Source organism: Terrapene carolina, unplaced genomic scaffold (genome assembly GCF_002925995.2).
Source record: "Terrapene carolina triunguis isolate 2854851 unplaced genomic scaffold, T_m_triunguis-2.0 Scaffold210, whole genome shotgun sequence".
Classification (NCBI taxonomy): domain Eukaryota; kingdom Metazoa; phylum Chordata; order Testudines; family Emydidae; genus Terrapene; species Terrapene triunguis.
This window is the reverse complement of record NW_020664561.1, coordinates 13506182-13528427: the sequence shown is the minus strand read 5'-3', so window position 1 is coordinate 13528427 and position 22246 is coordinate 13506182. Positions and strand designations below refer to the sequence as shown.

The 22246-nt window shown below is 48.7% G+C and overlaps 1 protein-coding gene across 3 annotated transcripts in view; it reads right to left on the bottom strand.

Moving 5' to 3' along the window:
* LOC113407323 (voltage-dependent R-type calcium channel subunit alpha-1E-like) overlaps positions 1-22246 on the bottom strand; it is a 258992-nt gene that overhangs the window by 168004 nt on the left and 68742 nt on the right. For all 3 annotated transcript variants that reach the window (XM_026655712.1, XM_026655713.1, XM_026655714.1), the window contains 2 exons: positions 20422-20527; positions 19700-19839 (listed from right to left, as the gene is read on the bottom strand). In XM_026655712.1, the coding sequence (XP_026511497.1) occupies positions 19700-19839; positions 20422-20527 (246 nt within the window). The remainder of the gene's footprint in view (positions 1-19699; positions 19840-20421; positions 20528-22246) is intronic.

The following is a 22246-nucleotide window of genomic DNA, read 5'->3' as shown; positions in this document are numbered from 1 at the left end:
GAGCACAAACAAAACCTTCCCCCCCCCCGCCCCAGATTTAAAAGTATCTTCTTTCCCCATTGGTCCTTCTGGTCAGGTGCCAACTAGGTTAATTGAACTGATTAACCCCTTACAGGTAAGTGATTCTGTACCTCTGGCCAAGAGGGATTTTATGTTACTGCATACATAAAGGTTGTTACCCTTCCCTTTATATTTATGACACCAGTTTTACTCATTATGCCCCCCTGAACAACAAACGTTTTAGTGACGAAAAGCGCTGGTGTGGACAGTGCTTCGTTGGCAGGAGCTGCGCTCTTGGCGATGAAGCTACCACTCTTTGATGGAGGTGGTTTTATTTTGTCGCTGGGAGAGCTCTCTCCAGATGATAAAGATCGGCCACACAGTGCACCTTATAATGGCTCGGCTGCAGCAGCACAGCCATGCCGTGTAAGGTGCGCAGTGTAGACATAGCCTTAAATGAGTTATTCACACACCCATCTCCCCCTCTCCTTCCCTTCTCCTGATTGCAAAGCTAAGAATAAGGGCAACATTCCTTTCATCCTTATCCTGGGATTAGGCAGAGGGGTTAGCGAGATAGATGGAAATCTGCCTGCAAAGGGCTTCAGTACAGGCACATGATTTTAAACCAGGCAGGTGGCAGTCCCTGTTGTCGGCTATATGATAAGAGATACCTACAAAGATATTTCTTGATTAGATTTGCACACTGAGATTCACTACCATTTTCTTTTCAGATTATTATTTCCAGGATTGTCAACTGACCAATGAGCAAATTACATTTATAATGAAATGGAAAGGCCCCTCAAGGGTTACTCAGCCACTTATTCTGCTAGGGAGGCTCCTTCACAATGAATAGAGCGGGTCAAATTATTCATTGCAAATAAGTTACCAGATTAATTTAGCCCTTTTTTTCTGCTGGTGAGTCAATCCCAGTTTGTGCAAATGGATCCATTATTATTACATGTTTGCCCAGTACTTCAGACAAACCAATTTCAGCCTAGGGAATGTTTGCAAACTGTTCACTTAGACTCTCCATTATATGTTATTCCTGATTGTTCACTTAAACCACGTGGCATTGCTACCAGTCCCTGCTTGGATTGACTGAAACATGTGAACAGGGGAAGAGAAAATAATGATGAGTGACTTCACATTCCCCAGACATCTGTGCAAATAAAATCCCACTCCTGCGAATCTCCACAAAGAAAGACTAAGAGAGGGTACGGGCATGGACAACACAAACAACCACTCGGAATTCAAATGACTGTTTGTGAACAAGCTGCTCACCCACTCACACAGTTAAACAGAAAGGAAAGGTAAACATCTGGAAATTACTGACATTTGTCTATGTTCCTACTCCTTTTCCCCAAGGATGCAATTCCTACACCAACAGTCTCATCATCAAACTCCTCTTGAACTACTCCTCAGCTCTGAAATGCCAATAAAGTTGTACCCCATGGCCTAGTGACTCTCTAGATGTTGTTTTATGTTGTCCAGAGATCATCTTGGTAGCAGGCACCTTTCCCAAGCTGCCCTAAAATACAGTCCACACAATGGGCCCACATCTTCAGCTGGTATACATTAATGAATTACAATAGCTTCAGTGGAACTACACCAATTTACACCAGCTGAGATCTAGCCCATTATGCAGAGTCCAGGCTCACCTTTCCTTGTTCAACTTTATTAACAAAAATAAAATGATGTTCAGCCGAAGCCTTGTCTTCAGGCATGGCTACTGCTCTTGGATTCCCACCTCAGGACTGGTCAGTCCACACCCTAGGTCCTTTCTGCCTCAGATACAAGATCTCTGTAGACAGAAGGCCACTCCCTCTTCCATTAAACCTATAAACAAGCCACACCTGCAGCACTGAGTCAGCAAGATTCATTTAGCATCTCCTTAACCACACCTGCTGACAGGGCTGGCTCACAGAATTGCCAGCCTGCTCCCGAGACGGCCACCCCCATTGGCTCTGCACCCTCTTAGAGTCTCTTAGCTATTCTGTATCTGGATACTTTAACCCCAGTCAACAGCAAAGTGACCAGTTTCTTCAGAGGTGTACTGCTTGAGAGCTGGCTTGAAACTGCACAAACTGCTGAGCAAAGCACTGCAATCAGGGCTTGGGGAGCACCCATCCCATACCCTGTGGGCCAGGCCTACTGCCCACAGCTACAATGTATCCAATATACTTACGCTCATGCAATGTGGGGATGCAGCACCATGGTGTGACAGCACCTGAGGTTAGATGCTGAGATGTACTAGAGCTTTGCTTGGCAAGCCAGGGGAGAGGTAGTACAACGGTGATGCTACGTCCACTGGTCCTGCAGCCAGCCTGGGGCAATTCAGCTTCCTGCACATTTTAGAGCAGCCTTGAGACTGCTGGCAGTTTTGCTGGTGAGGAACGGCTGTACTGGGCATTATGCTGGCGAGGGTCACCCAACGTTCAAGGAATTCCAACCCCAACATAAACCATTCAGACAGGAGCAAATGGGTTTCAGTTGCCACCTCCCCTCCCCCTTCACAGGGCACTTCTCTCACATGCAAAACCATAGCACTAAATATGGTTACTACTGTAAAGACTGAACTGGTGGTCAGCACCAGAGGTATCCCAGAGGCAGGGCTCCCACGGGCTCCAGTAAAGAGTTTGTTTGTTTGTGGAGAGAGACATTAATATTCTTGTGTTAATTTTTTTCTTTAACAAATCAATAGAAACGTCTCAACCCCAAACTCTGAATTTTGGGGGAGTTTGGATCCGGCTTTGAGTTCCAGAGGCCATCTGTATGGAAGAGGACCAAAACCCTGGCTGTGAGCACCCCTGAGTTGCGGGGAAGTTCTGATCCACACAGCTCCAGATCATCTGTGAAAATGAAGTATCCTCCTGCTGAAAGTTCCTGTTCATGAAGTTGGTGATGTTGCAAATGTGTCAGCTGATCTCACCTTTTCTGAGAGAATTAAAAAAGCCATGTACTAACAAGCCTGTGTGAGCTGTGAAAATGGCTGTGAATTTTACACCTCCTAACAGGACTTTTCACATGTGCTTCCTATCCTGGAAACTAAAAACAGAGGAGTTCAAGCATATCATAGGTCTAACCAGAGCTTGGCAGCAGTCATTTTGGCTCAGTCACGGATAACAGGACCCTGTACTTTTGAGAGTGCCAATTTCACCTAAAGAGGGTTTAGGAGATCATTTATAGCAGACAGACCTCTGGAGGGATGGTGCAAATCAAGCCCAGGATGGTTCCTGCCACCTGATGACTATTCATTAACATACGTACAATGAGTTAGTTGGCTCAGTGCACCGGTGACCAAATCACAGGGATACCACGACTGGCACCTTTCTGGTTGGCTGTGTCTATACTGGGGGCAGGTGCCCTGATTTCAGTCCCTGCTGACCCCTAGTGTGTCAGGATAAACCACGATTTGCACTGATGCTGTTTCCCAAGGTCCCCAACAGGGCAAATAGCAGCTTTGCCCGTCTACACTACAAAGTTAGGCCCACCTAGCTACGTCACTCCCAGATGTGAAAAATTCACTCCCCTGAGAGATGCAGTTAAGCCGACCTATGCGCCAGTGTAGACACAGGTCGACAGAAGAAGTCTAGCTACCGTCTTTTAGAGAGGTAGATTTACACAGTGATGGAAGAATAACCTACAGCTGTGCCGCTGTAGTGCTTCCAGTGTAGACATACTCTAGAGGTTCACCAGTGCTGTTATACTGATTGTTGGTCAGTGATGGCTGAAGCCAGGGCAAACCCCAGTGTAGACAAGACCTCAGCAGAGATGCAGAAGACTGACTGGGCACAGAGACTGAGCTACCCTCTCAGCCCTAGCAGTGACCCCCACCAGGGCAGGGCACAAGAAAAGAGAACAGCCTTCTTTGGGCATGGCAAAGAAGGAAATCAAGTCTCAGAACAACATGCAGACTCTTGTGCAACCAGCCCCCACAAGCTCATGGAGGACATTAGGGTCTGGTACTCAGCAGGTGCTGGGGGGGGGCGGAGCAGGATTGAACGATCCCTAGTGCTCTGCCCCCGTTGCTGGGTCTTGTGATGACAGGCAGGTGATCTGACCCTGGGAATGCTGGGAGGGGTCACAGTTCACAGGGGCAGACCCTGGTCTCTTGGGTTGAATCTCTTCCATTGTTCTCAGGCCTGTCCCTTTATTACTATCCCCTCCCACAAGCATGACGGACCCAGGAGATAGCCCCCTCTTCTCTCTCCACAAAAACACCCTGTGTGCATGCCAGCAAGAGGGGCACTACCACCCCCCAGAATCACACCCTACAGAGGACTGGGCTGATACTGATTGGTATGAAATCCCCCAGGCCTCCCCTCCTCGCCATACTGCTAGGCTCCTAAAGCCATTAAGCTCCAAGATGCCTTGTCTGCACAACGCATTGTTAATAATGAAGGATTTGGCTGCATGAGCTGATGTTTGTGCAATGTTATTTAAACAAATGATCCTGTGAACTCCTAAACTAATTGCGAGGGAGACTGGAGCCTAGCCCCAACGCAAACAGCACAGTCACCAGCCCACTCCAGAGGTGCAGCCAGGCACAGGCCCTTTGCTCCCACAGCAATCATTCCCGAGGGCCAGCTGCATCCAGCATGATGTCTCCACCAACAAGGAGACGCACCCAGCATCTGAAGGAGTTCATTATACCTCCTTCGAGCTGGCACCAGGGGCAGCTTTAAAGCCAGCTCTCCGAGATGCTGCGTACCAAGGATATCTCAAACCAGGGTCTAAAGACATCCATTATCAAGAAAACCAATCCTCACAGATTAGGGCTGTAAATCAGTGTCCCGACCTCGCCCCCGACCCTACACCCTGCCCCAGAGATGCACATATTTAGACCACACGGCATTGAGTCAGACTTTGAAACTAAGAGAGAAACACAGTGGTTTTGACTGAGTTTCACTCTGGAGCTTGTTTGAACCCACAGTTCAAAGCAACAACTGGGGCATAGAGTCCACATGGATCAAACCACAGGGAATATTCAGATGCACCTACGTGAACCAAAATTGCAGTGTTTCATGCAGCTCTTACGGAGTTTGGGCCAAAGCCTGATGAATTCAATGGGAGCCTCTTTGATTTCAGTGAGCTCTGAGTCAGGAGACAGGCCCAGATCACAATGTTCAGATCCCGATCCAAAGCCTGAGGGGAGTTTAGCTACAATGCTCCGGCTGAGCCCAGTTCTAACACTTAGCCTATAGTTAGCAATAAATACTGTCTGTCAATACAGACATCTGATTAGGAATAAACCCTTTAACCTCTTTCCCCCGTGGGTCACGTTCCTCATCAGAACTCCATCCAGTCAGCAGATCCAAGCTTCCGCCAGCCACTTGGCAGCCTGTGACTTAAGGGGAAGAGGTCTGTATTAACACAAAGAAATGGAAGTCAGAGAACAGGGACAGAGTTTGGTTTTATTCCTTCCTTGCTGGCATGACGTGAGGGCTTTGCTTCCTACTCAGGTCCCCGTGTGACCTACGACTTCTAGCACGTAGGAATTCAGGCCTCAATCCCATCTCAGCAATCTCAGAGGCCATGGCATGGGGCGTGCTGGTTTGGAGAGAAGAGGCCTAAGGTTTTCTATAAGGTCTGGTGGGTCCGTGAAGGAGGGGAGGGTAACCCAGAAGACAAGGGGCTGCGGAGAAGAGACAGAGATTCATTTCCGAACAGCCCACACATTTCAAAACGCTGCCTGAGGTGATGCGTGGGGATGGCGTGAAGCTCATGGACAATACAGGAGAGGCAGTTGGTGTAGCTCTGCCGACTTCAGTAGAGCAACGCTGATTTGCACCAGCTGAGGATCTGGCCCCCAATGTTAGTAACCTGAGGAATCCAACTCCTACAGGATTTAAAAATAAAGAAGAGCCTTCTAAACTCAGTGTGTTCCTGTTGCTGGTACCAGCCTTATGATACCAGCCCCTTCTGTTCCCTGAACCCCCATCTCTCTGCTTCTGGACTGTACCCCAGTCCTGATCTCCCTGAAAACCTGTCCCCAGAGCTGGCCTGACAGGGTCAAGAGTTAATTGCCCTGAGGCAGGACCAGCTGTGCAGAGGGTGAATTTCCCCACATCTGGTCCTTTCTGCCTACCTCTCCAGATGACTCTGGACCATTTGCCACTCCTCATTGCTCATATTTCCAAAGGGAAACTTGCGACTGACCCTCTGTGCAGCCCTATCCCGTGATCTCATTCTCCATCAGGACACTGGGAGTGGAGGGTTACGGGAGAGAACATATCTGGGAAACAAAATGGGAGATGACTGCCTAGGAAGGAGTACTGCGGAAAGGGGTCTGGGGTCATAGTGGATCACAAGCTAAATATGAGTCAACAGTGTAACGCTGTTGCAACAAAGCAAACAACATTCTGGGATGTATTAGCAGGAATGTTGTAAGCAAGACACATGAAGTAATTCTTCCACTCTACTTCACTCTGATTAGGCCTCAACTGGAGTATTGTGTCCACTTCTGGGTGCCACATTTCAGGAAAGATGTGGACCAACTGGAAAAAGTCCAGAGAAGATCAACAAAAATGATTAAAGGTCTAGAAAACATGGCCTATGATGGAAGATTGGAAAAATTGGGTTTGTTTAGTCTGGAGAAGAGAAGACTGAGAGGGGACATGATATAGTTTTCAAGTACATAAAAGGTTGTTACAAGGAGGAGGGAGATAAATTGTTCTCGTTAGCCTCTCAGGATAGGACAAGAAGCAATGGGCTTAAATTGCAGCAAGGGCAGTTTAGGAAAAACTTTCTGTCAGGGTGGTTAAGCACTGGAATAAATTGCCTAGAGTGGTTGTGGAATGTCCGTCATTGGAGATTTTTAAGAGCAGGTTGGACAAACACCTGTCAGGGATGATCTAGATAATACTTAGCCCTGCCATGAGTGCAGGGAGCTGGCCTAAATGACCTCTCGAGGTCCCTTCCAGTCCTACGATTCTGATTCTCTCCCGAGACAACACAGGCACGACTGGCAGGCAAAAAGATTCTCTCATTCACCCGCTTTAAATATAAGAGCTGCTTCGGGTGGGGGGTGTTATGCAAAACTGGGGAGCCTGTCCAGACAGGCAGTTAGAGTGGACGGAAGGAGGAGAGGAATGACAGGCAGACAAGCTGCCAGCCAGAACGATACAAAGTGGAAGTGTTTCCAGGTGAATGATAAGCTAAGAAAATGAGAATGACCATACTGGGTCAAACCAATGGTCCATCTAGTCCAGTATCCTGTCTGCCGACAGTGGCCAATGCCAGGTGCCCCAGAGGGAATGAACAGAACAGGTAATCATCAAGTGATCCATCCCCTGTTGCCCATTCCCAGCTTCCTAGCATGTTGGCTGGCTCTGAGAGAACTCTATCCGGCAAGGTGCCGAGTGCCTCCTGGGAGATGGTGCCAGGAGCCCTCAGCTCCCACTAGAGTCGGTGGGAGTAGTGCCCCCCCTCTCCTCGAACACCTTGCAGGTTTGTACCTAGAAAGCCCGAACGGAAGGTGGCAGGTAAAGCATTGCTCAGCAACAGAAAGACAGCCTGATTCTGAGAAGAGTCAAAAGTCCCATTCACATCAATGGGAGTTTCAGATGCCCAGCACCACTCAGGATCAAGCCCAGAGATGACGACAGAGAATCAGTTGTCTCTACAGTCGCCTCGTGGGCTGAGAAAGGAATGTGGCAGAGACTCAGACTGCAGGAACCAGATGGCTTCAGTCATGTCTGTGTGGGAGACACACACAGGGACTCTCTGACCCCATTCATTCAATGAAGCTGGCAGGAGGCGCCCCCTGGAGACCCGGCCCATATGCTGCCAGTACACACACAGCTCTGCCTGTAGGAAGCCTATCCCTGCCTCTCCTGTGCTCCCACCACTTCCCCAAAACTATCTGAATCCAGACAAGCCACTTGCAGCGCGAACCCTCCCCTCTCCTCCCACACACCATCCCCTCTGCTAGGCCGGGAAAATGGCACGGCCCTTGCACGAGGTGACGGTGTCGCACACATCCTGTCACCATAGCATATGGCACATGAATCATTCACAAAGCCTGGGAATTAATTATTCATCCAATCCAAAGACTAAACACTTTCCTAATTGTCCTGGAAAGACAGAAAAGAGGGGAGAGGGGGAGGGAGATCAGGAAGGCATCATGTAGGTAACCAGCAGCATTCAAGATTCACTGATTTAATGAAAGGGGGGGGGTATCTTGTCTGCGTTGACCAGAGGATTAGCTTGTATTCAGAATTAATAGGACAACCTCATGCATCGGCAAATAGCCACATTTCTGTGGCCACATAATGCCGCAGACTTCCTCATGACAGTCACGTTGTGATGTTGCTGCTCAGGGTCTCGCCGTTAGATAGGAACTCCCTGATGTTATGGTGTATCCCTTCTCTCATGGGCCTTTCAATCCATGCCTTCCAACTTTCCAGTCAAGAAACGCCCTCGATAACTTAGACCCACATTGTAACCTGCCTTCAAGGATGGATATTCGCCGAGGAATGTACGTGAGATTCACAGTACCCACCCCCCACCCCGTCTCTGAGAAAGGAAAGCAGCCCTGAAAGGCCCTTCCCACTTTGTGCGGGCAGCAGGTCGGTTAAAAATGCAAGGCCTTGCACCTTGCAGAGTGGATGTCAGGGGCTCCCGTTCGGAGTAGGTCGTGTTTTGACAGCCTTTAAACAAGGACAGAAAGAATAAAGCAGTGCAGGCGCAGACCCATTGCACATCCTCAGGGACACCCTCACCTAAGAAGTGAACAGAATTGAAGTCATGATGCATTTAGCTGTTGGAAGGTGTGACTGGACCCATTGCTAGCTAGGAAGGTCTGGGAACACTCTCAGTTCTGGTGGAAGAGAGATCCACACTCGTGAGACACCTGCCACGACAACATTGGTCTAGTGGGTCTCTGAGCCATCATCCCCAGTGCATGCAGCTGTTGTTATGGCAGCACACACCTGGGAATACCAGCAAACACACTGGGGGGATCCCAAAATCGCTGCCTGTGCCAAAGGGAGGTAGGCAACGCTCTGAGCTGGGAAAGGAGGGAATCTAATCTAGAGCAATTCATACAAACGAGATACTTTCTCTCCCAAAGAGAGAAAAGGCTTTTAAAGCCTTTTAAGCCAAATTGGTAATAAAGAGAAAACACAGCTAAAGGGACACAATTACTGTGCTGTTTGTGCTCACAGCTCTCCACTGGATACAAAAACAGGGAGATACCAGCATCTGGGTGAAGATACAGAGGTGCTTTCACATGGGATAACACACACACAGCATGCCAGGCTGCACATGCACACACACACACACATACCCAGAAATAGGGACGTCAGTTCCCAGCTTCCACAGGAGGGGAAAGATTCCCTGCTCATCCTCCCCCGCCCCCTTCCCCGCTGGGCAGCTCCTGACAGTGCATCAAACTTTAATGGGTTCATTTCTCAGCAGAGGCACAGGCTGAATACAGATGGATAGATACAAGGCTCTCTGATGGCTCCCTTATTGCGAGGAGGAACAGGGTACCCAGGAGAGAGGGGGAAGGAAACAAGGAGTGGTGTCTTCAATACAGAGCCTGCATTAAGGGCTTGATCCAAAGCTCATGGGAGTCAGTGGAAAGACTTGGTTTCAATAGGTTTTGGATCAGGTCCAGAGAGAATGTTCCTTATGCCGTGCTTGAGTGTTCAGTTAAAGACCTGCAGGTAGCATTTGTCAGCTTGAGACAGATGGGAAGAGCAAACAAAGCAAGTCCCCTTAAGTGGGGAACATCTGAGAGACAGCGTGCCTAATGGATTGTCCAGGACTTGGAGCCAGGAACTCTGGGGTTCTAATCCCAGCTCTGCCAACCACATGCTATGTTGACTTTGACAAGACAGCTTCTCTGTCTGTTTCCCGTCTGTACAATGGAGAGTACGACACCGGCCTCCCAGGAGTTTGGGGGATTAGTTAATACGTGTGAACTGCTAATGTCATTGGATGCTAGGTGCTAGACAGAGGAGGGGTAGAGCCCAGCTGCACAGGAAGCAAGGAGATCCATTTAGGAGAAACAGATGATATTCTTCCCCAGGGTAAAAGGACATTGACTGGAGCAGGAGCTGTAGGTGGACAGACATCTGGGTAACAATGTTCTCTTTCACCTGTGGAAATGGAGATGTTTGCTCTTGGGAAACAACTCGCTAGCAATTCTCTGTATGTGTGTTTGTGTGGGTGAGAGCGAGAGAACACATGCACGCATATACCCATGCACAAATACACCCATGGCTCGGCACAGCCACCGCTGTGGCACCATCTTCTCTTGTCCATGGACTTGGAGGACACACATCATCCTCCCTCAAGCCTGAAGGGGAATCAGCCCCAGAATGCAAAGTCTCTTGTGCAGAGCTGCTTCACACTTCATGGGGGTGCCAGCAACAGCCTCCTGGGCAGGATTCCATTGGAACCGCACAGCTGGAGGCTTGGGGGAAGGGGAGCAGCAGGCAGAGATACAGGCCAGCCCTCCGCGCACAGGACACTGCCTCTCAGGAAGACCCTTGGACATGCAAGCACATCTCAAAGGATCTGCAAAGTGTGGGGGCTGAGCTGCCTGCTACTCTGCTATTATTGAGGGGGGACAAGGGAAAAGCCCTTCCCCTAAGTCTGCCTCTTCAATAAATAAAAATATGGAGGAAATTCTGGGACGGGAACCTAACAGCTTTCTTCCCTGCCTTGTGCCAACCCTTCCAGGGGATTCCCAGAAGGAGAGAAGGGATGGGGCCTAAGACCATCACGTAGGAAACGTGTCACCAGCTACGGGAAACAAATGCTCCAGAGCTGCCCCTCTGCCTCTCAGTCTTGTCTAGAGGTTTGCAGCAACAATAGAAACACAGCTGTCTAACAACTGTCCCCTGCACCTCAGCCCAGCCATGGCACAGCATGGGCTGTAACTGCAAAGAGGATTTCCCAGTGAACAGCACAGCTGGGATAGGATGCACCAGCAAATGCTGCTTACCCCACACTGGGGGGACTCTGACCCAGAATTACCCTCGGCACCCCACAATGGAAGGTCTGTGACTCGGAGGCTACTCATGTCTCACTCCAGCGCAGGCTGGTTCTGTCAGGCCAGTTGTGAGGTGGTTAGTGGCACAGCACGTGTGTAAGGAAGCTCAGGAGTGGCAGGCTCCGCATGGCACTACCCCCTGGCACAGCGAAAGGCCGGTGTTCATTCTTTCATTCATTCATTCGCCCTGGCCACGTTCCACCACATGAAGTACCTTAATGAAAACCACAAAGCCCCCCGGGCTTCCAAGAGGCATTCAGGTGCAGCAGCCATTATTAAACTCTTGTTAAAAGGCCTGAAGCTAGTACTTATTTTATTGACCCCAATTTATTTATCCTGGTTTTACACAGTCGATAATTCATCTGCTGCTTCCTGCATCATCATCACTCACACAGAACTAAGGCTGTGGGAGCAGAGGACCAACAAAATCTAGCTGGTTTACATCGATCCTCACGTCCTCTAAGCCCTTCCCCAGGCAAGTCTATTCTCTGCATTCGACGGGTGTAAATGTCAAAGAATTGGATCTGGCAGGTATCAGCGAGGCTTGATGGATCAGCAGGACCACACTACGGAAGCCTGGCCATTTGAAAAACAGAATCTCTTTGCTAGCATCTGCAATTAACAAAAGCTGGGTCTCCATACAAGTTTGCAAAGACTTTCTTTTTGAATATTAAAAAAGTTCTCCCAACTCTGTCTCTCTCTCTCTCCTGTGACTTGTTATTATATTATTATTGTAATTGCTATAGGAAATCCAATACAAATTCTATAATACTAAAGAATCACAGTGTGCAGATCACACCCATCTAACCGTTTGCAAGGAGTTAACCCCTTTTTTCTCCTTCCCTGCTTTCTAAAATTATTTCATGTGAATTTAATTCAGGTGAAAGGTCCCTGACTGACAGCTCTAGGGACAAAAGTCCTCTCTAAGTCCATGGAGCAGGTACTGCATGGCTGGGCATTGGCAGTGCAAGCTTCTCCCACTGTCTTGTCAGGTGGATAGGCCACCATTAAGGGGAAGAAGGGAGTTGATTCTCCAGACCCATTCAGTCCTTGGTGTCTCTGTTGAGACTAGCAGTAAAGATGGTAATTGGTGTCAGTAGTGGTGTCCCTGTTTACATAAATGATGAGTGCTAAGATCCTACATATGCTCAATAGGCAGTTTTCTAATGTTGATAATTATGCTAATTTCCAGCCAATATTTGTCCATATTTGATCCTGGACATACTACTCAACGAGAGGTGTCAATTCAAATTTCAAAGGCTGGCCAATTTTTAGTTGTGTGTGGGGAAAAATGAATATATATATATATATACCAACAGGGAAAATCACATTTTCCACACAAACACTCATACCTCCAAATGAAGGACAGAATTTTGCTCTCAAAAAACCATCCTTTCAGATGAAAAGCAAGCATGGAAAAAAAGCATTTTTTCAGAAAATTATGATTATATGGCAGTACAGGTTAGAAACAGAAAAAGATTATATACTTAACTGTAGTGTTAGCTGTGACACTGTCAGACCAGCTGCCAGCTCATGCCAAGACCCCAGGCCTCACTAAACACTTACAAATGGATAGCTGGAAACCTCTCTGACTCACCTGTGTGTTAGCATTATCAAAATTGATATAGATGTTAAGTTGATAAGAATGTGTTTACCATGTTTAGACTTTATAAAATGCTTGTCGGATGCTGCATGTATTGATCTCATTTATAACCTCTATAGCCCTTGGTGTAAAGTTATAGTGAGTGTTTGCATTGTAAACCTCTGTAATTGTGTAACTCACCAAACTGGAAAAGAAGCATTAATTAAAGGCCTCACCCTGCATACAAGATGGCCTATTGAAGTGAAATGAGGTATGGTGTAGCACCAAAGAGAGAGGCCCTGTTGATTGTATTCCTAACTCCCTCCAGGAAGGAGAGATCTATGCATGAACTCATCCCATCAGTTTGGACTCTGGAGTGAAGAGGATAAAAATTTCTGACAAGAAGAAACTGAATCTCCTTCATTCTATCTGGCAGGGCAAAGATTCCTAAACATAAGCAAAGAGATCACCATGCGGCTTGGCATGGGTTAGCCCTGAAAGACATTCTGAATTGACAGATTACTACAGCTCTGTCACTTTTTGAATCACAGACTGAAACTCGTTTGCTCACTTGCTTTAACCTGTAAATAACTCTCATTTCTTTTTTCTAGTTAATAAATCTTTAGTTATTTATAACAGGATTGGCTACAAGTGTTGTCTCTGGTGTGAGATCTAAGGTACAAATTGACCTCAGGAAAATGACTTGTCTCTTGAGACTGGGAACAACCTAAATATTTTGTGATCTTCGGTGTAAGTGACCATTTATCACATACACAAGATGGGTCAGGTAATAACTTTTATTGGACCAACTTCTGCTGATGAGAGAGATGAGTTTTCGAGATACACAGAGCTCTTCTTCAGTTCATTTATCACATAGTCCAGCTCGCCTGGGTGGCAAGATGGAGTGTCTAAAGGGACTGTCTGTGACTGCATTACAAGACTATTGTAGTTCTTTGGGAGTTCACATTTGTTACTAGGTTGGTGAAATCTAATTATGGAAATGCCACCAGTTTGGGGTGTCTGCCTTGCTTTTTGACAGCATGCCCTGAGGTTAGAGAGACAAGATGGGGAGGTGATATCTTTCATTGGACCAACTTCTGTTGGTGAGAGGCATAGGCGCCGACTCCACAATCAGCCCCACAATCAGCGCCTTCCCCTCCCTCCCCATGTCTCCCACCCGCCACAATCAGTTGTTTCGCAGCATGCAGGAGGCTGGGGGCAGGAGTGAGAATGCAGTGCGCTCGGGGGTAGGGGGAGGAATGAGGCGGGAAGAGGCGGGGCAGGGTGGAGCAGGGGTGGGAGAGGAGGGGCGGGGTATGGCAGGGGTGTGGCATTGAGGGAAGGGGTGGGGTGGGGGTGGGGGTGGGGCCTGGGGCAAAGCCAGGGGTCAAGCACCCCCCGGCACAATGAAAAGTCGGCATCTATGGTGAGAGGCGCAAGCTTTCGAGCCACACAGAGCTCTTCTTCATGCTCTGAAGTTGGCACTCTTTGTCATGAGCCACTCCAGATAGCGTGACTTTAGCTACCAAGTAGAAGCTAGAATGTTAGTCAATTCTGATTATTAGTTTCCGTTGGGATGAATATCCAGATTTATTGATCTAAGAAATAAATATTGATTGAGGCAAAGTCAATGTCAACACAAGGACAGATTCTCAGCTTGTTCCCAGAAACATGAATCCAATATATGTATTGTTCCATACCATCCAAATGTTTCTATCATAAAGATCTGAACAGCCCTACATTAGGGCCACAGATTTCAAAAGCGTAACAGCTTTTCCTATTAGACACTTTGTAAAGGAGTGAAATGAGCTACAGGTCTGTGAAAAAGAACACTGTCTTAACTCCTGATGAGCCAGTCAAGAACCAGATATCTGTGTGTGTTGATTGGCTCGTCAAAGAATGATCACTATCTAGTCAAGATGCAGTCAATTATGTACTCATTCTGATTGGTTAACATTGATCCAGACTCCTGAACTGTTTAGCTCCTCAGAGATCAACAGGATGGGCTTCTTTCTAAACTCCAGAGCAGTTCCCAAGGACCACATCTTCCACTTCAATGACAGTGTCCTCTCTCCCCCAGGAATTTTTTTGGTACCCGGGGGCTTCACCTGATAAGCCTTGAATAGCCTGTATACCCCATTACCCTCCTGAACAGAGACTTTTAAGCTCAAACACTCAAATACTTGTTGAAAGCAAATTTCAATCTGCATATTTCATTGCAAAATCCTGCATTTGAGCTCTGCTGATTAGTTATATAAGTCACCTAGGCAGGGGGCAGAAACAATATTACCTGACTTATGTAACTAACCAACCCAGCATGAACTTCACAGTGCAAATATTCACAAGCTATTCATGAATGATTGGCAGCCCAAGAATTATTTGCTGAAGAAATCCTCTAATAATTTAGAACAGCAAATACACTCGGGAATTTCATGATCAATCGACAAATCCATTACACAGAACAACAAAACTTGATCTGCATCTTACCCACAGTTCCTTCCAACCCAATGCCTAGAGCAGCAGGGATTCACAAAATCCCATAGGGTAACATGGTGTGAAGGCAAACACTACACCTATGGTAGTGTCCTGAGCATGCTACAGCACTCAAACCTCAGCCTACCTCATCTCCTCGTTACACAAGCTTTTACTTCTCAGATGTGACAGCATGGATCTTAGTCCAAACACAGAACCAGGCCTTGGATGGGTTGGGAGAGATGGGCAGTTGCCTCCTTAGAAGTATCCTTTATACATCAAACATTGTTGGCACAAAACTCTTGTCTTTCTCCAACTATCTGCCAGCACTGAAACACCAGCAGAAACTCTGGGGGCGCTTTCAGCTGCTTCACAGCTATTGCTCTGCCCAGGTTTTGTCTTGCTGAAGTGAAGATCAGGACACAGGATGGCTGTTCAAACATCAGGAGTGTCCAGCAATGGTTATAACAGGTAGTGATCCACAGAAGAATGGGGCTGGGAGAGGTGCATAGCTGGCAGGGTAAAAGCCATGCAACAGCTGGCAAGATCAAGGTCTCATGTGAGGCAGGCAAGGGGAGGTGCTGCCCTCGGAACCACCACCAGAAAAGGGAGCACTTTCTAAATAAACCCCGAGAACACTTGCTGTTGAGGCCTATGTGCTTGGTAACTGGGTTCCTGATATTTGTCAGCATGTCGGGTTGCATGGAGCTCAGAACCCTTCCTGGACAATTGATTTTCTGGCACCATGCCCAGAGCACGGAGAAGCTCGGAAAGAAATCGGGAACGTGTTCATAGGTGAGTAACTGTTGAGTGCTGACTCAGCCTCCTGTCAGTCACGGTCAGCAGGGAGAGAGGGGAAAGGTGACTGCTAACCACTGGTAACCACAGTGAGAGGAGCTGACCACACTGAGAGGAGGCCTGTGCCAGAAACCCCCTCTGCCTCTCCGCTGAAGGGCCCTGGTCTGGTGAGGGCTGTCTCCATAGCTCCCGCCCATGCAGCCCCCCTCTCCCATCCCAGTGGATGCCTGGCTTTTTCACAGATTCAAGCCAGAGCCTCCTGCTTATTCCCCTCCACCTGGGAAGCTGCCTGCCCCATCCGAAGCCCACCTGGGAGCTTTCCTTCCATGTTTGTGTTAGTGTAAATAGGGGGTGAGATTGTCTTCCATTTTCGCCGGGGGGGGGGGGGGGGAAATCCCTGCAACCCCCCTCCACCTGCCCCCACCCCCGGCGACATGCACCAGCCCAGTTGCAGGGGCTCATCTGGAAGCCTGCTTCTCAGGGGCTATAAACCAGGAAACCTCCATCCTGGAAGAAGAAGAGAGAGGATTGCCCACTCCACCCCAGGGAGGGCAGAGGGTGAGGGGAGTGGTACTTCTCTGGGACATCAGCCGCCCTGAGGCATCTGCAGACGCAGCACAGTTGGCTATCTCCTTGCTGCTCCAGGTCTGCCACAGTGCAAGTCTACAATTTATGTATGTGCCAGTCCCACGGGCAGCGAATCACAGCCATGGCCATCACTGGGGAAAGAGGAGGGGGATGCAAAATTACTCTGGAAAGACAATGATCTGTCCCAGCAGAGAGGCCACTGCTTCGCTCCCTACAAGCATTCACCTGGCTCAGGAGCCAGCTTGAAAAGCTCCCAAGAGGATACCGAGATAGGATCAACTTCACTGCCTCCGCAAGCCAAGCACTGCTGGGTCGTGGGGAAGAGAAACCAGTAGTTGACCAGGCTGCAATGAGGAGCAGCACAGCCAGCCATGCCCTCCCCAGCCTGACAAAGAGGGAGAGGAGGGTGCCTGGGGAAAGCGATGGCTCAGAGCAGTTGGAGAGGGTTTTCTCATTGTGTTCAACATTGCTAAGGAGTAAGCGAGGAGGAATACCCCACACGCACACACTCAGCTGCTCCTCCTAAATCGCAGTCCTTCAGAGCCTGAGTATTTGTTGTACATACAGCCCAGAAGTGAGCTAGCTGCTTAAGGCAGTCCCGGAGAAGGGCCAGACATGGCACAGCCTGCCAATGGGATTTCATTGGTTCATAGTAACCTTTTAGCTTCCTTAGCGTGGGTACTAGCGAGAACAGACTCGGAGTAAGTTCCAGAGGGAAATGGCCTGAATGTGCCAGTGGGTGAGCACTGGGCGATGGCACAAGAAGGGGATGGACATCAGAGCCTGAGGGGCTGCTCTCCAACTGGCAAATGGCCAAGCCATTAAGAAAGGGACACCAAAGACAAGCCCATGAGATCATCTCCAGCTGCAATCCCACACACACCCAATCCCCAGGGCACGGGGCCACCCCTCATGCCTGTGCATCGTAGGGCCATTAAGAGTCGCACCCCATCCAGCGTGACCCAGCACCCTTTACAGTGTGAAACTATGGCACACCTGAAAAGATGTTGCAAATCCACCAGGAAACAGTCTATCTTCTGCTTGTTACTCTCTGAAGAGTGAGGCACGTCCACTGACAAACAGAAAACCACCAGCAGAAAGCAGAGATGGACACGCTTCCCATCAAATCCCTCCAGGTCCCGTGATCACTACTGGCACTGGGCAAGCAGAATCCATGGCCACAGTCCCTTGCTCCTTCACCGCAGTTCTTCTACCAAACAGACATTTCTAAATAGCAGACCATCTGTCAAAGATGCCAGCAACCAATCAGAATTGCCCATCACTGTACTTCTGGCAAGACCCCCTTTGTCTCCCTCCTATCAAAGCAGGGAACCAACAGTGCCCCATGTAATGCATCCTGCCTGGTGGACACTGAACAGTGAGTGATTGATACTGCCCCATGACTGCGTACCCCTGGAGACACACACATTGATGCACTCCCTGGACCTGCCTCGTTGGCTTTAGCAGCCAGACAAGTGACGGAACTCACTGCAATCAAACAGGTGCTCCTGCATGGACAGTCCCAACATGGAGTCTCTCTAAATGCAACGTGGAATACCGGCCCATCAGCATTCATTGCCAGGAGATGTGGATGGGCAGTTGCAGCCATGAGCTATACCTAGGCAGCAGACATTGAACAAGATGGCCAGTGCCACCCTTAGCCTTGTTTTATCCCATCTCCTCAGCCTGCCCACATGGTGGGGAACTGCCACCTTCAACAACACTCCAGCCCTTCCTCTTCGGACCTTGTACCTGAGCATAAACCTCCCCAGCAGGCATGACAATGTAACTGAGCTCTGGGATTCAGGTCTCCTGGACTCTACTCCTAGCTCGGTCTCTGATTAGGCAATAAACCTTGGCAACTCACTTCACCTCAGTGATTCAGTTACCTCCCCTGCAACATGGGGAGGATGTAATAACACAGGGGATATGGCAAGCTTTATTAATGAAGCGCTTTATTAATTATTATTAATAATGTGCATTGAGATCCACAGATGACAGGAGCCACCTGCTTCAATATACTAAACTGGCTTCTTTGCATGGGCTGGCAATATTTCAATCAGCACAACACGTACAAAGGAATAGAGCTGCAGTCTGGATGGGTTTTTTCTCCTCTTTGAAGCCCCAGTCTCTGTGGACACCAGTTTGAATACACTCCACTTCCAAAGGTCCCTGTCAAGAGGGATTGCACTTGGGAAGCTAAAGAGTCCTGCTCGTTTGATTTGTCTTTGCAAATTATCATCATTCTAGCAAATTTACCAAAAAAAAAATGATGTTTGTTTGCTTTCATATTATCTGTGTGGAGACCGTTAACATCTCCCGACATCAAATCCAGAGGTGAAACCTGAGACTGAGTCACGAACCCAGGGTTAACCACCAGTCCAGTGACATATGGCACAGCCAACAATTCCCAGTAGTCCAGAAGTGCTTTGTAGATGACCATCCATGAAGTCAGCACCCGCCCCAGCATAATGGATTGCTGAGTGGAGCGTTATGTGGAAATGGATTCCCACCTGGAACTGCTTTCTTTTCTGTTTTTCTTCATTTTATTTATTTATTTGTATTGAGAAAGCAGAAGCCAGCACACTGGTGACTGGGCCCCAGAAGGCACTTTTGGAGTGGCTGGTAAAAGAACCTTTCCATGCCCCAGTTCTGAAATTCTAACACAGCCCCTGCTTCCAATACCAGGGCTGACCAGCTCCTCATCAAAACTATCTGCCCTTCATTTTGAACAGGACCCCACACATACTCCCACTTTCCTATTTTGCTTTTCCATCACAGAGTCCCAGTGGCCGGGTGACATCTCTGCTCTAGCTGAGGAGAGCTGAACATGACTCCATCTAGCACGTTAGAATGAGATCATTCTCTTGCCCCTGAGAGTAAGCATGTCACGAGTGGAGCATGCCCAGCCCCTGCCAAGCTGGGGGAGCGAGGCCCAGGATTAAAGCAGACTGAAGAGCAGCTCCCAGCCTTTAATAAGGACTAGTAAGCAGCACTAGTCAAAGTCAGGCCTCAAAGGAGCACAGCATTTGGTTAATGAGGTTGCAACACAAACATTTGTGCACTTTCCCTCCTTTGGGGATATATTTTAATCCCTGACAATGGATTCAATAGGGCAATTGTCCCAAGATCCTGACATTAGACCCCTACTGCTCCGCTTTTACACCATTGGGACCTGCTGTTGGATCCTACCACACAGCACCCTCCTCACCAGTCTTTTGGCCACACCACTTCACGCACCGAGGAGAACTTACCCACTGAGGACCACGATAAAGTCCATGACGTTCCAGCCGTTCCGGAGGTATGAGCCCTTGTGGAAAACAAATCCCAGAGCAACTATTTTAATCCCAGCTTCAAAGCAAAAGATCCCAATGAAGTAAGGCTCTGTCTTCTCCTGTGGGAAGGGACGAAAGAGATTGGTGAGAGAGGGAGTCGCAGCAAACGTCCGGAGGGGAATGCTGCTTATACCTTTTTATTTAACATTGTGCTGAAGTTTGGCTGTTCCACCATGCTCACTACTCGACATTGGGCCTCACTCTGCCTGCTCTGCTCTCAGCACACTCTGAGGCCCCACAAAACCCTTGAATAATTAACTGGAGGGCTCGGGCCTCATCTCTGTTCCCCAGTAACCCTCCCTGTCCCACTTTCTAGCTGAAGACCCTTTCTGACACCTCCATTAATAGCAAGTATCCCTGCCCCACCCCCCAGAGTTGGAGAAGTCTTTCAGGAGCATGAAGAGCCCAGAGGAAAGCTCCAGCCACATTCTGTCCTTCCCCAAAGGCACTCTGGGATCACCACCATCAGAGAGACAGAAAAGAGATCACACCTCCAGTTTTCTGAGAAGCTGTAGGGACCAGAGGCTTAAACCTCAGCAACTGTATTCGCCAACGGGCTTGCTACCAGCTAACATCCACGCCCATAAGAAAGCTGCAGCTGCTTCCAGGAGAGAAGGAAGATATGAGAGAAAGGCACTTACTAGTCGTCGGGACATGGGTGTCTTGTCATCCTCGGGGAGGTGCTGCTCCAGCGCTAGGACGATGCAGTTTGCAATGATAGTGGCCAGGATCATGTATTCAAACGGCGTGGAGGGGATAGTTAAGGAGCAGAAATGACATAACAGAGATGGAACAAGTCTCTAATCCACAGACTCCCTTCCTTCCTCACCCCTTTGTCGCTACTTGTGACTGCTCAGGAAGCGATTACCATTTCTCCTCACGCATGCGCGCACGCACACAGCAGCCAGATAAGCTTCCATTTTCCTCTGCTCCTAGCTAGTGGGGTGAGACTTACTGATTCAGCTGTTTGGAAATGAGACAAGACAGCCAAGAGCATCAAGCCCATCAGCAGCTTCTCGCCAGGGATCCAGTGGTGCCCAGCGCTCCTCCTCCACCTGGTAACTACAATGCTGGCACTGGTGATGGAAGGAAGCCGATGCAATACAAGGGACTGGGCACCCATAGTGAGTTCCTCAGCCAGAGGTGGCTTTGAACTAGGACGATGCAGGATGCTGGGGGGCCGGAATACACATACAAAGATGAATAAGTACAAAGGTTTAAAATTGCCCACAAGCCCCCTTCAGAGCCCACATGAAAACCGATGTGACCCAGCAGGTCGGGCTGCAAAATATAAATGCAAAATACACCCATACTTTCGCCGGGAGGGAAGGGCTTTATCTTCTCTATAAAGGTCCAACCCAGCCAACCCTCCTTCACCAAATTCTGCTGAGAATCTGGAGAAACCCCAGCTCTTCGACGATCCCTCGTAGCCTCACACCCCTCCTTCCCCGCTCAGTCCTACCTGCCATCCTCAGGCAAGCCCCCAACCTGCCATTTCCCTGGGTGCCCCTCTAGCCAATAAGTGCCCATGCTGGCATTAAATACAGCCCCCAATATGGAATTTAACATCAGTCACCTGCATTTATAAAAGCCTAGCTCAGCCCAGCTGGGCTTGGGAATTATAGACCAGTCCATACTCTGCCATTTTTGACTAAGACCCATGGCAGAGAAACACTGGGCTTACTCGTGCATCTGACTGATTTCAGTCTGGTTTCAGGCAAGGACACACAGCTGAGTCTACCTTTGTTAGAGTCATAAATGAGGCACTCCCTACAATGGAGAGAGGAGATCTGTCCTTCCTTGCTGCTATTATCGTGTTGCTCATCGTATTCCACTGCATTGCCCCACTGGTCAGTTGGATATGACTGGGGATGTTTGGACCCATTTGGGCCACGCCTGATAGAACATTCCCTATTTGTATCATTGGTTCAATTCCCATCAACCTTGTAGCTCAGATGCTTTCTGCAGTCACTTAGGGATCAATGCAGCTTCCGATGTGCTGTCATTTCTGCACGGTATCGCTAGGAGCTCTGAGTGAGGTTTGGACCAAACAATACCCATTGCCCCCTCTCCAGCCTTTGAGAAGGTTATTAGGCATCTGGGTGCTTGCAGTGAGGAAATGAGATATTGGATGGCTTGGAATTGGCTGGAGACTGAACTACAGCTCTCCAGGCCAGGGGCTCGTTTGATTATAGTGGATCACACAGCCCAGCACAGAGCATGCTGTCAGCACTTAACAAGGAATCAGAAACAAAAAATACGGCAAGACTGAAATTATCTTAGATGGGTCAAAGAGGTTACGTCAGGAGAATTTCCACAAGTCAGCCATTCGGTAGTGGGAAGTCCCTCAGAGGACAGCATACCACCAGGCCTAAGGGGGTGTAATGCAGAGTCCCTCAGAGGGCAGCAATCAGGGCCTAAGGGAGTGTAATGGGGAGTCCCTCAGAGGGCAGCATACCCCAGGGT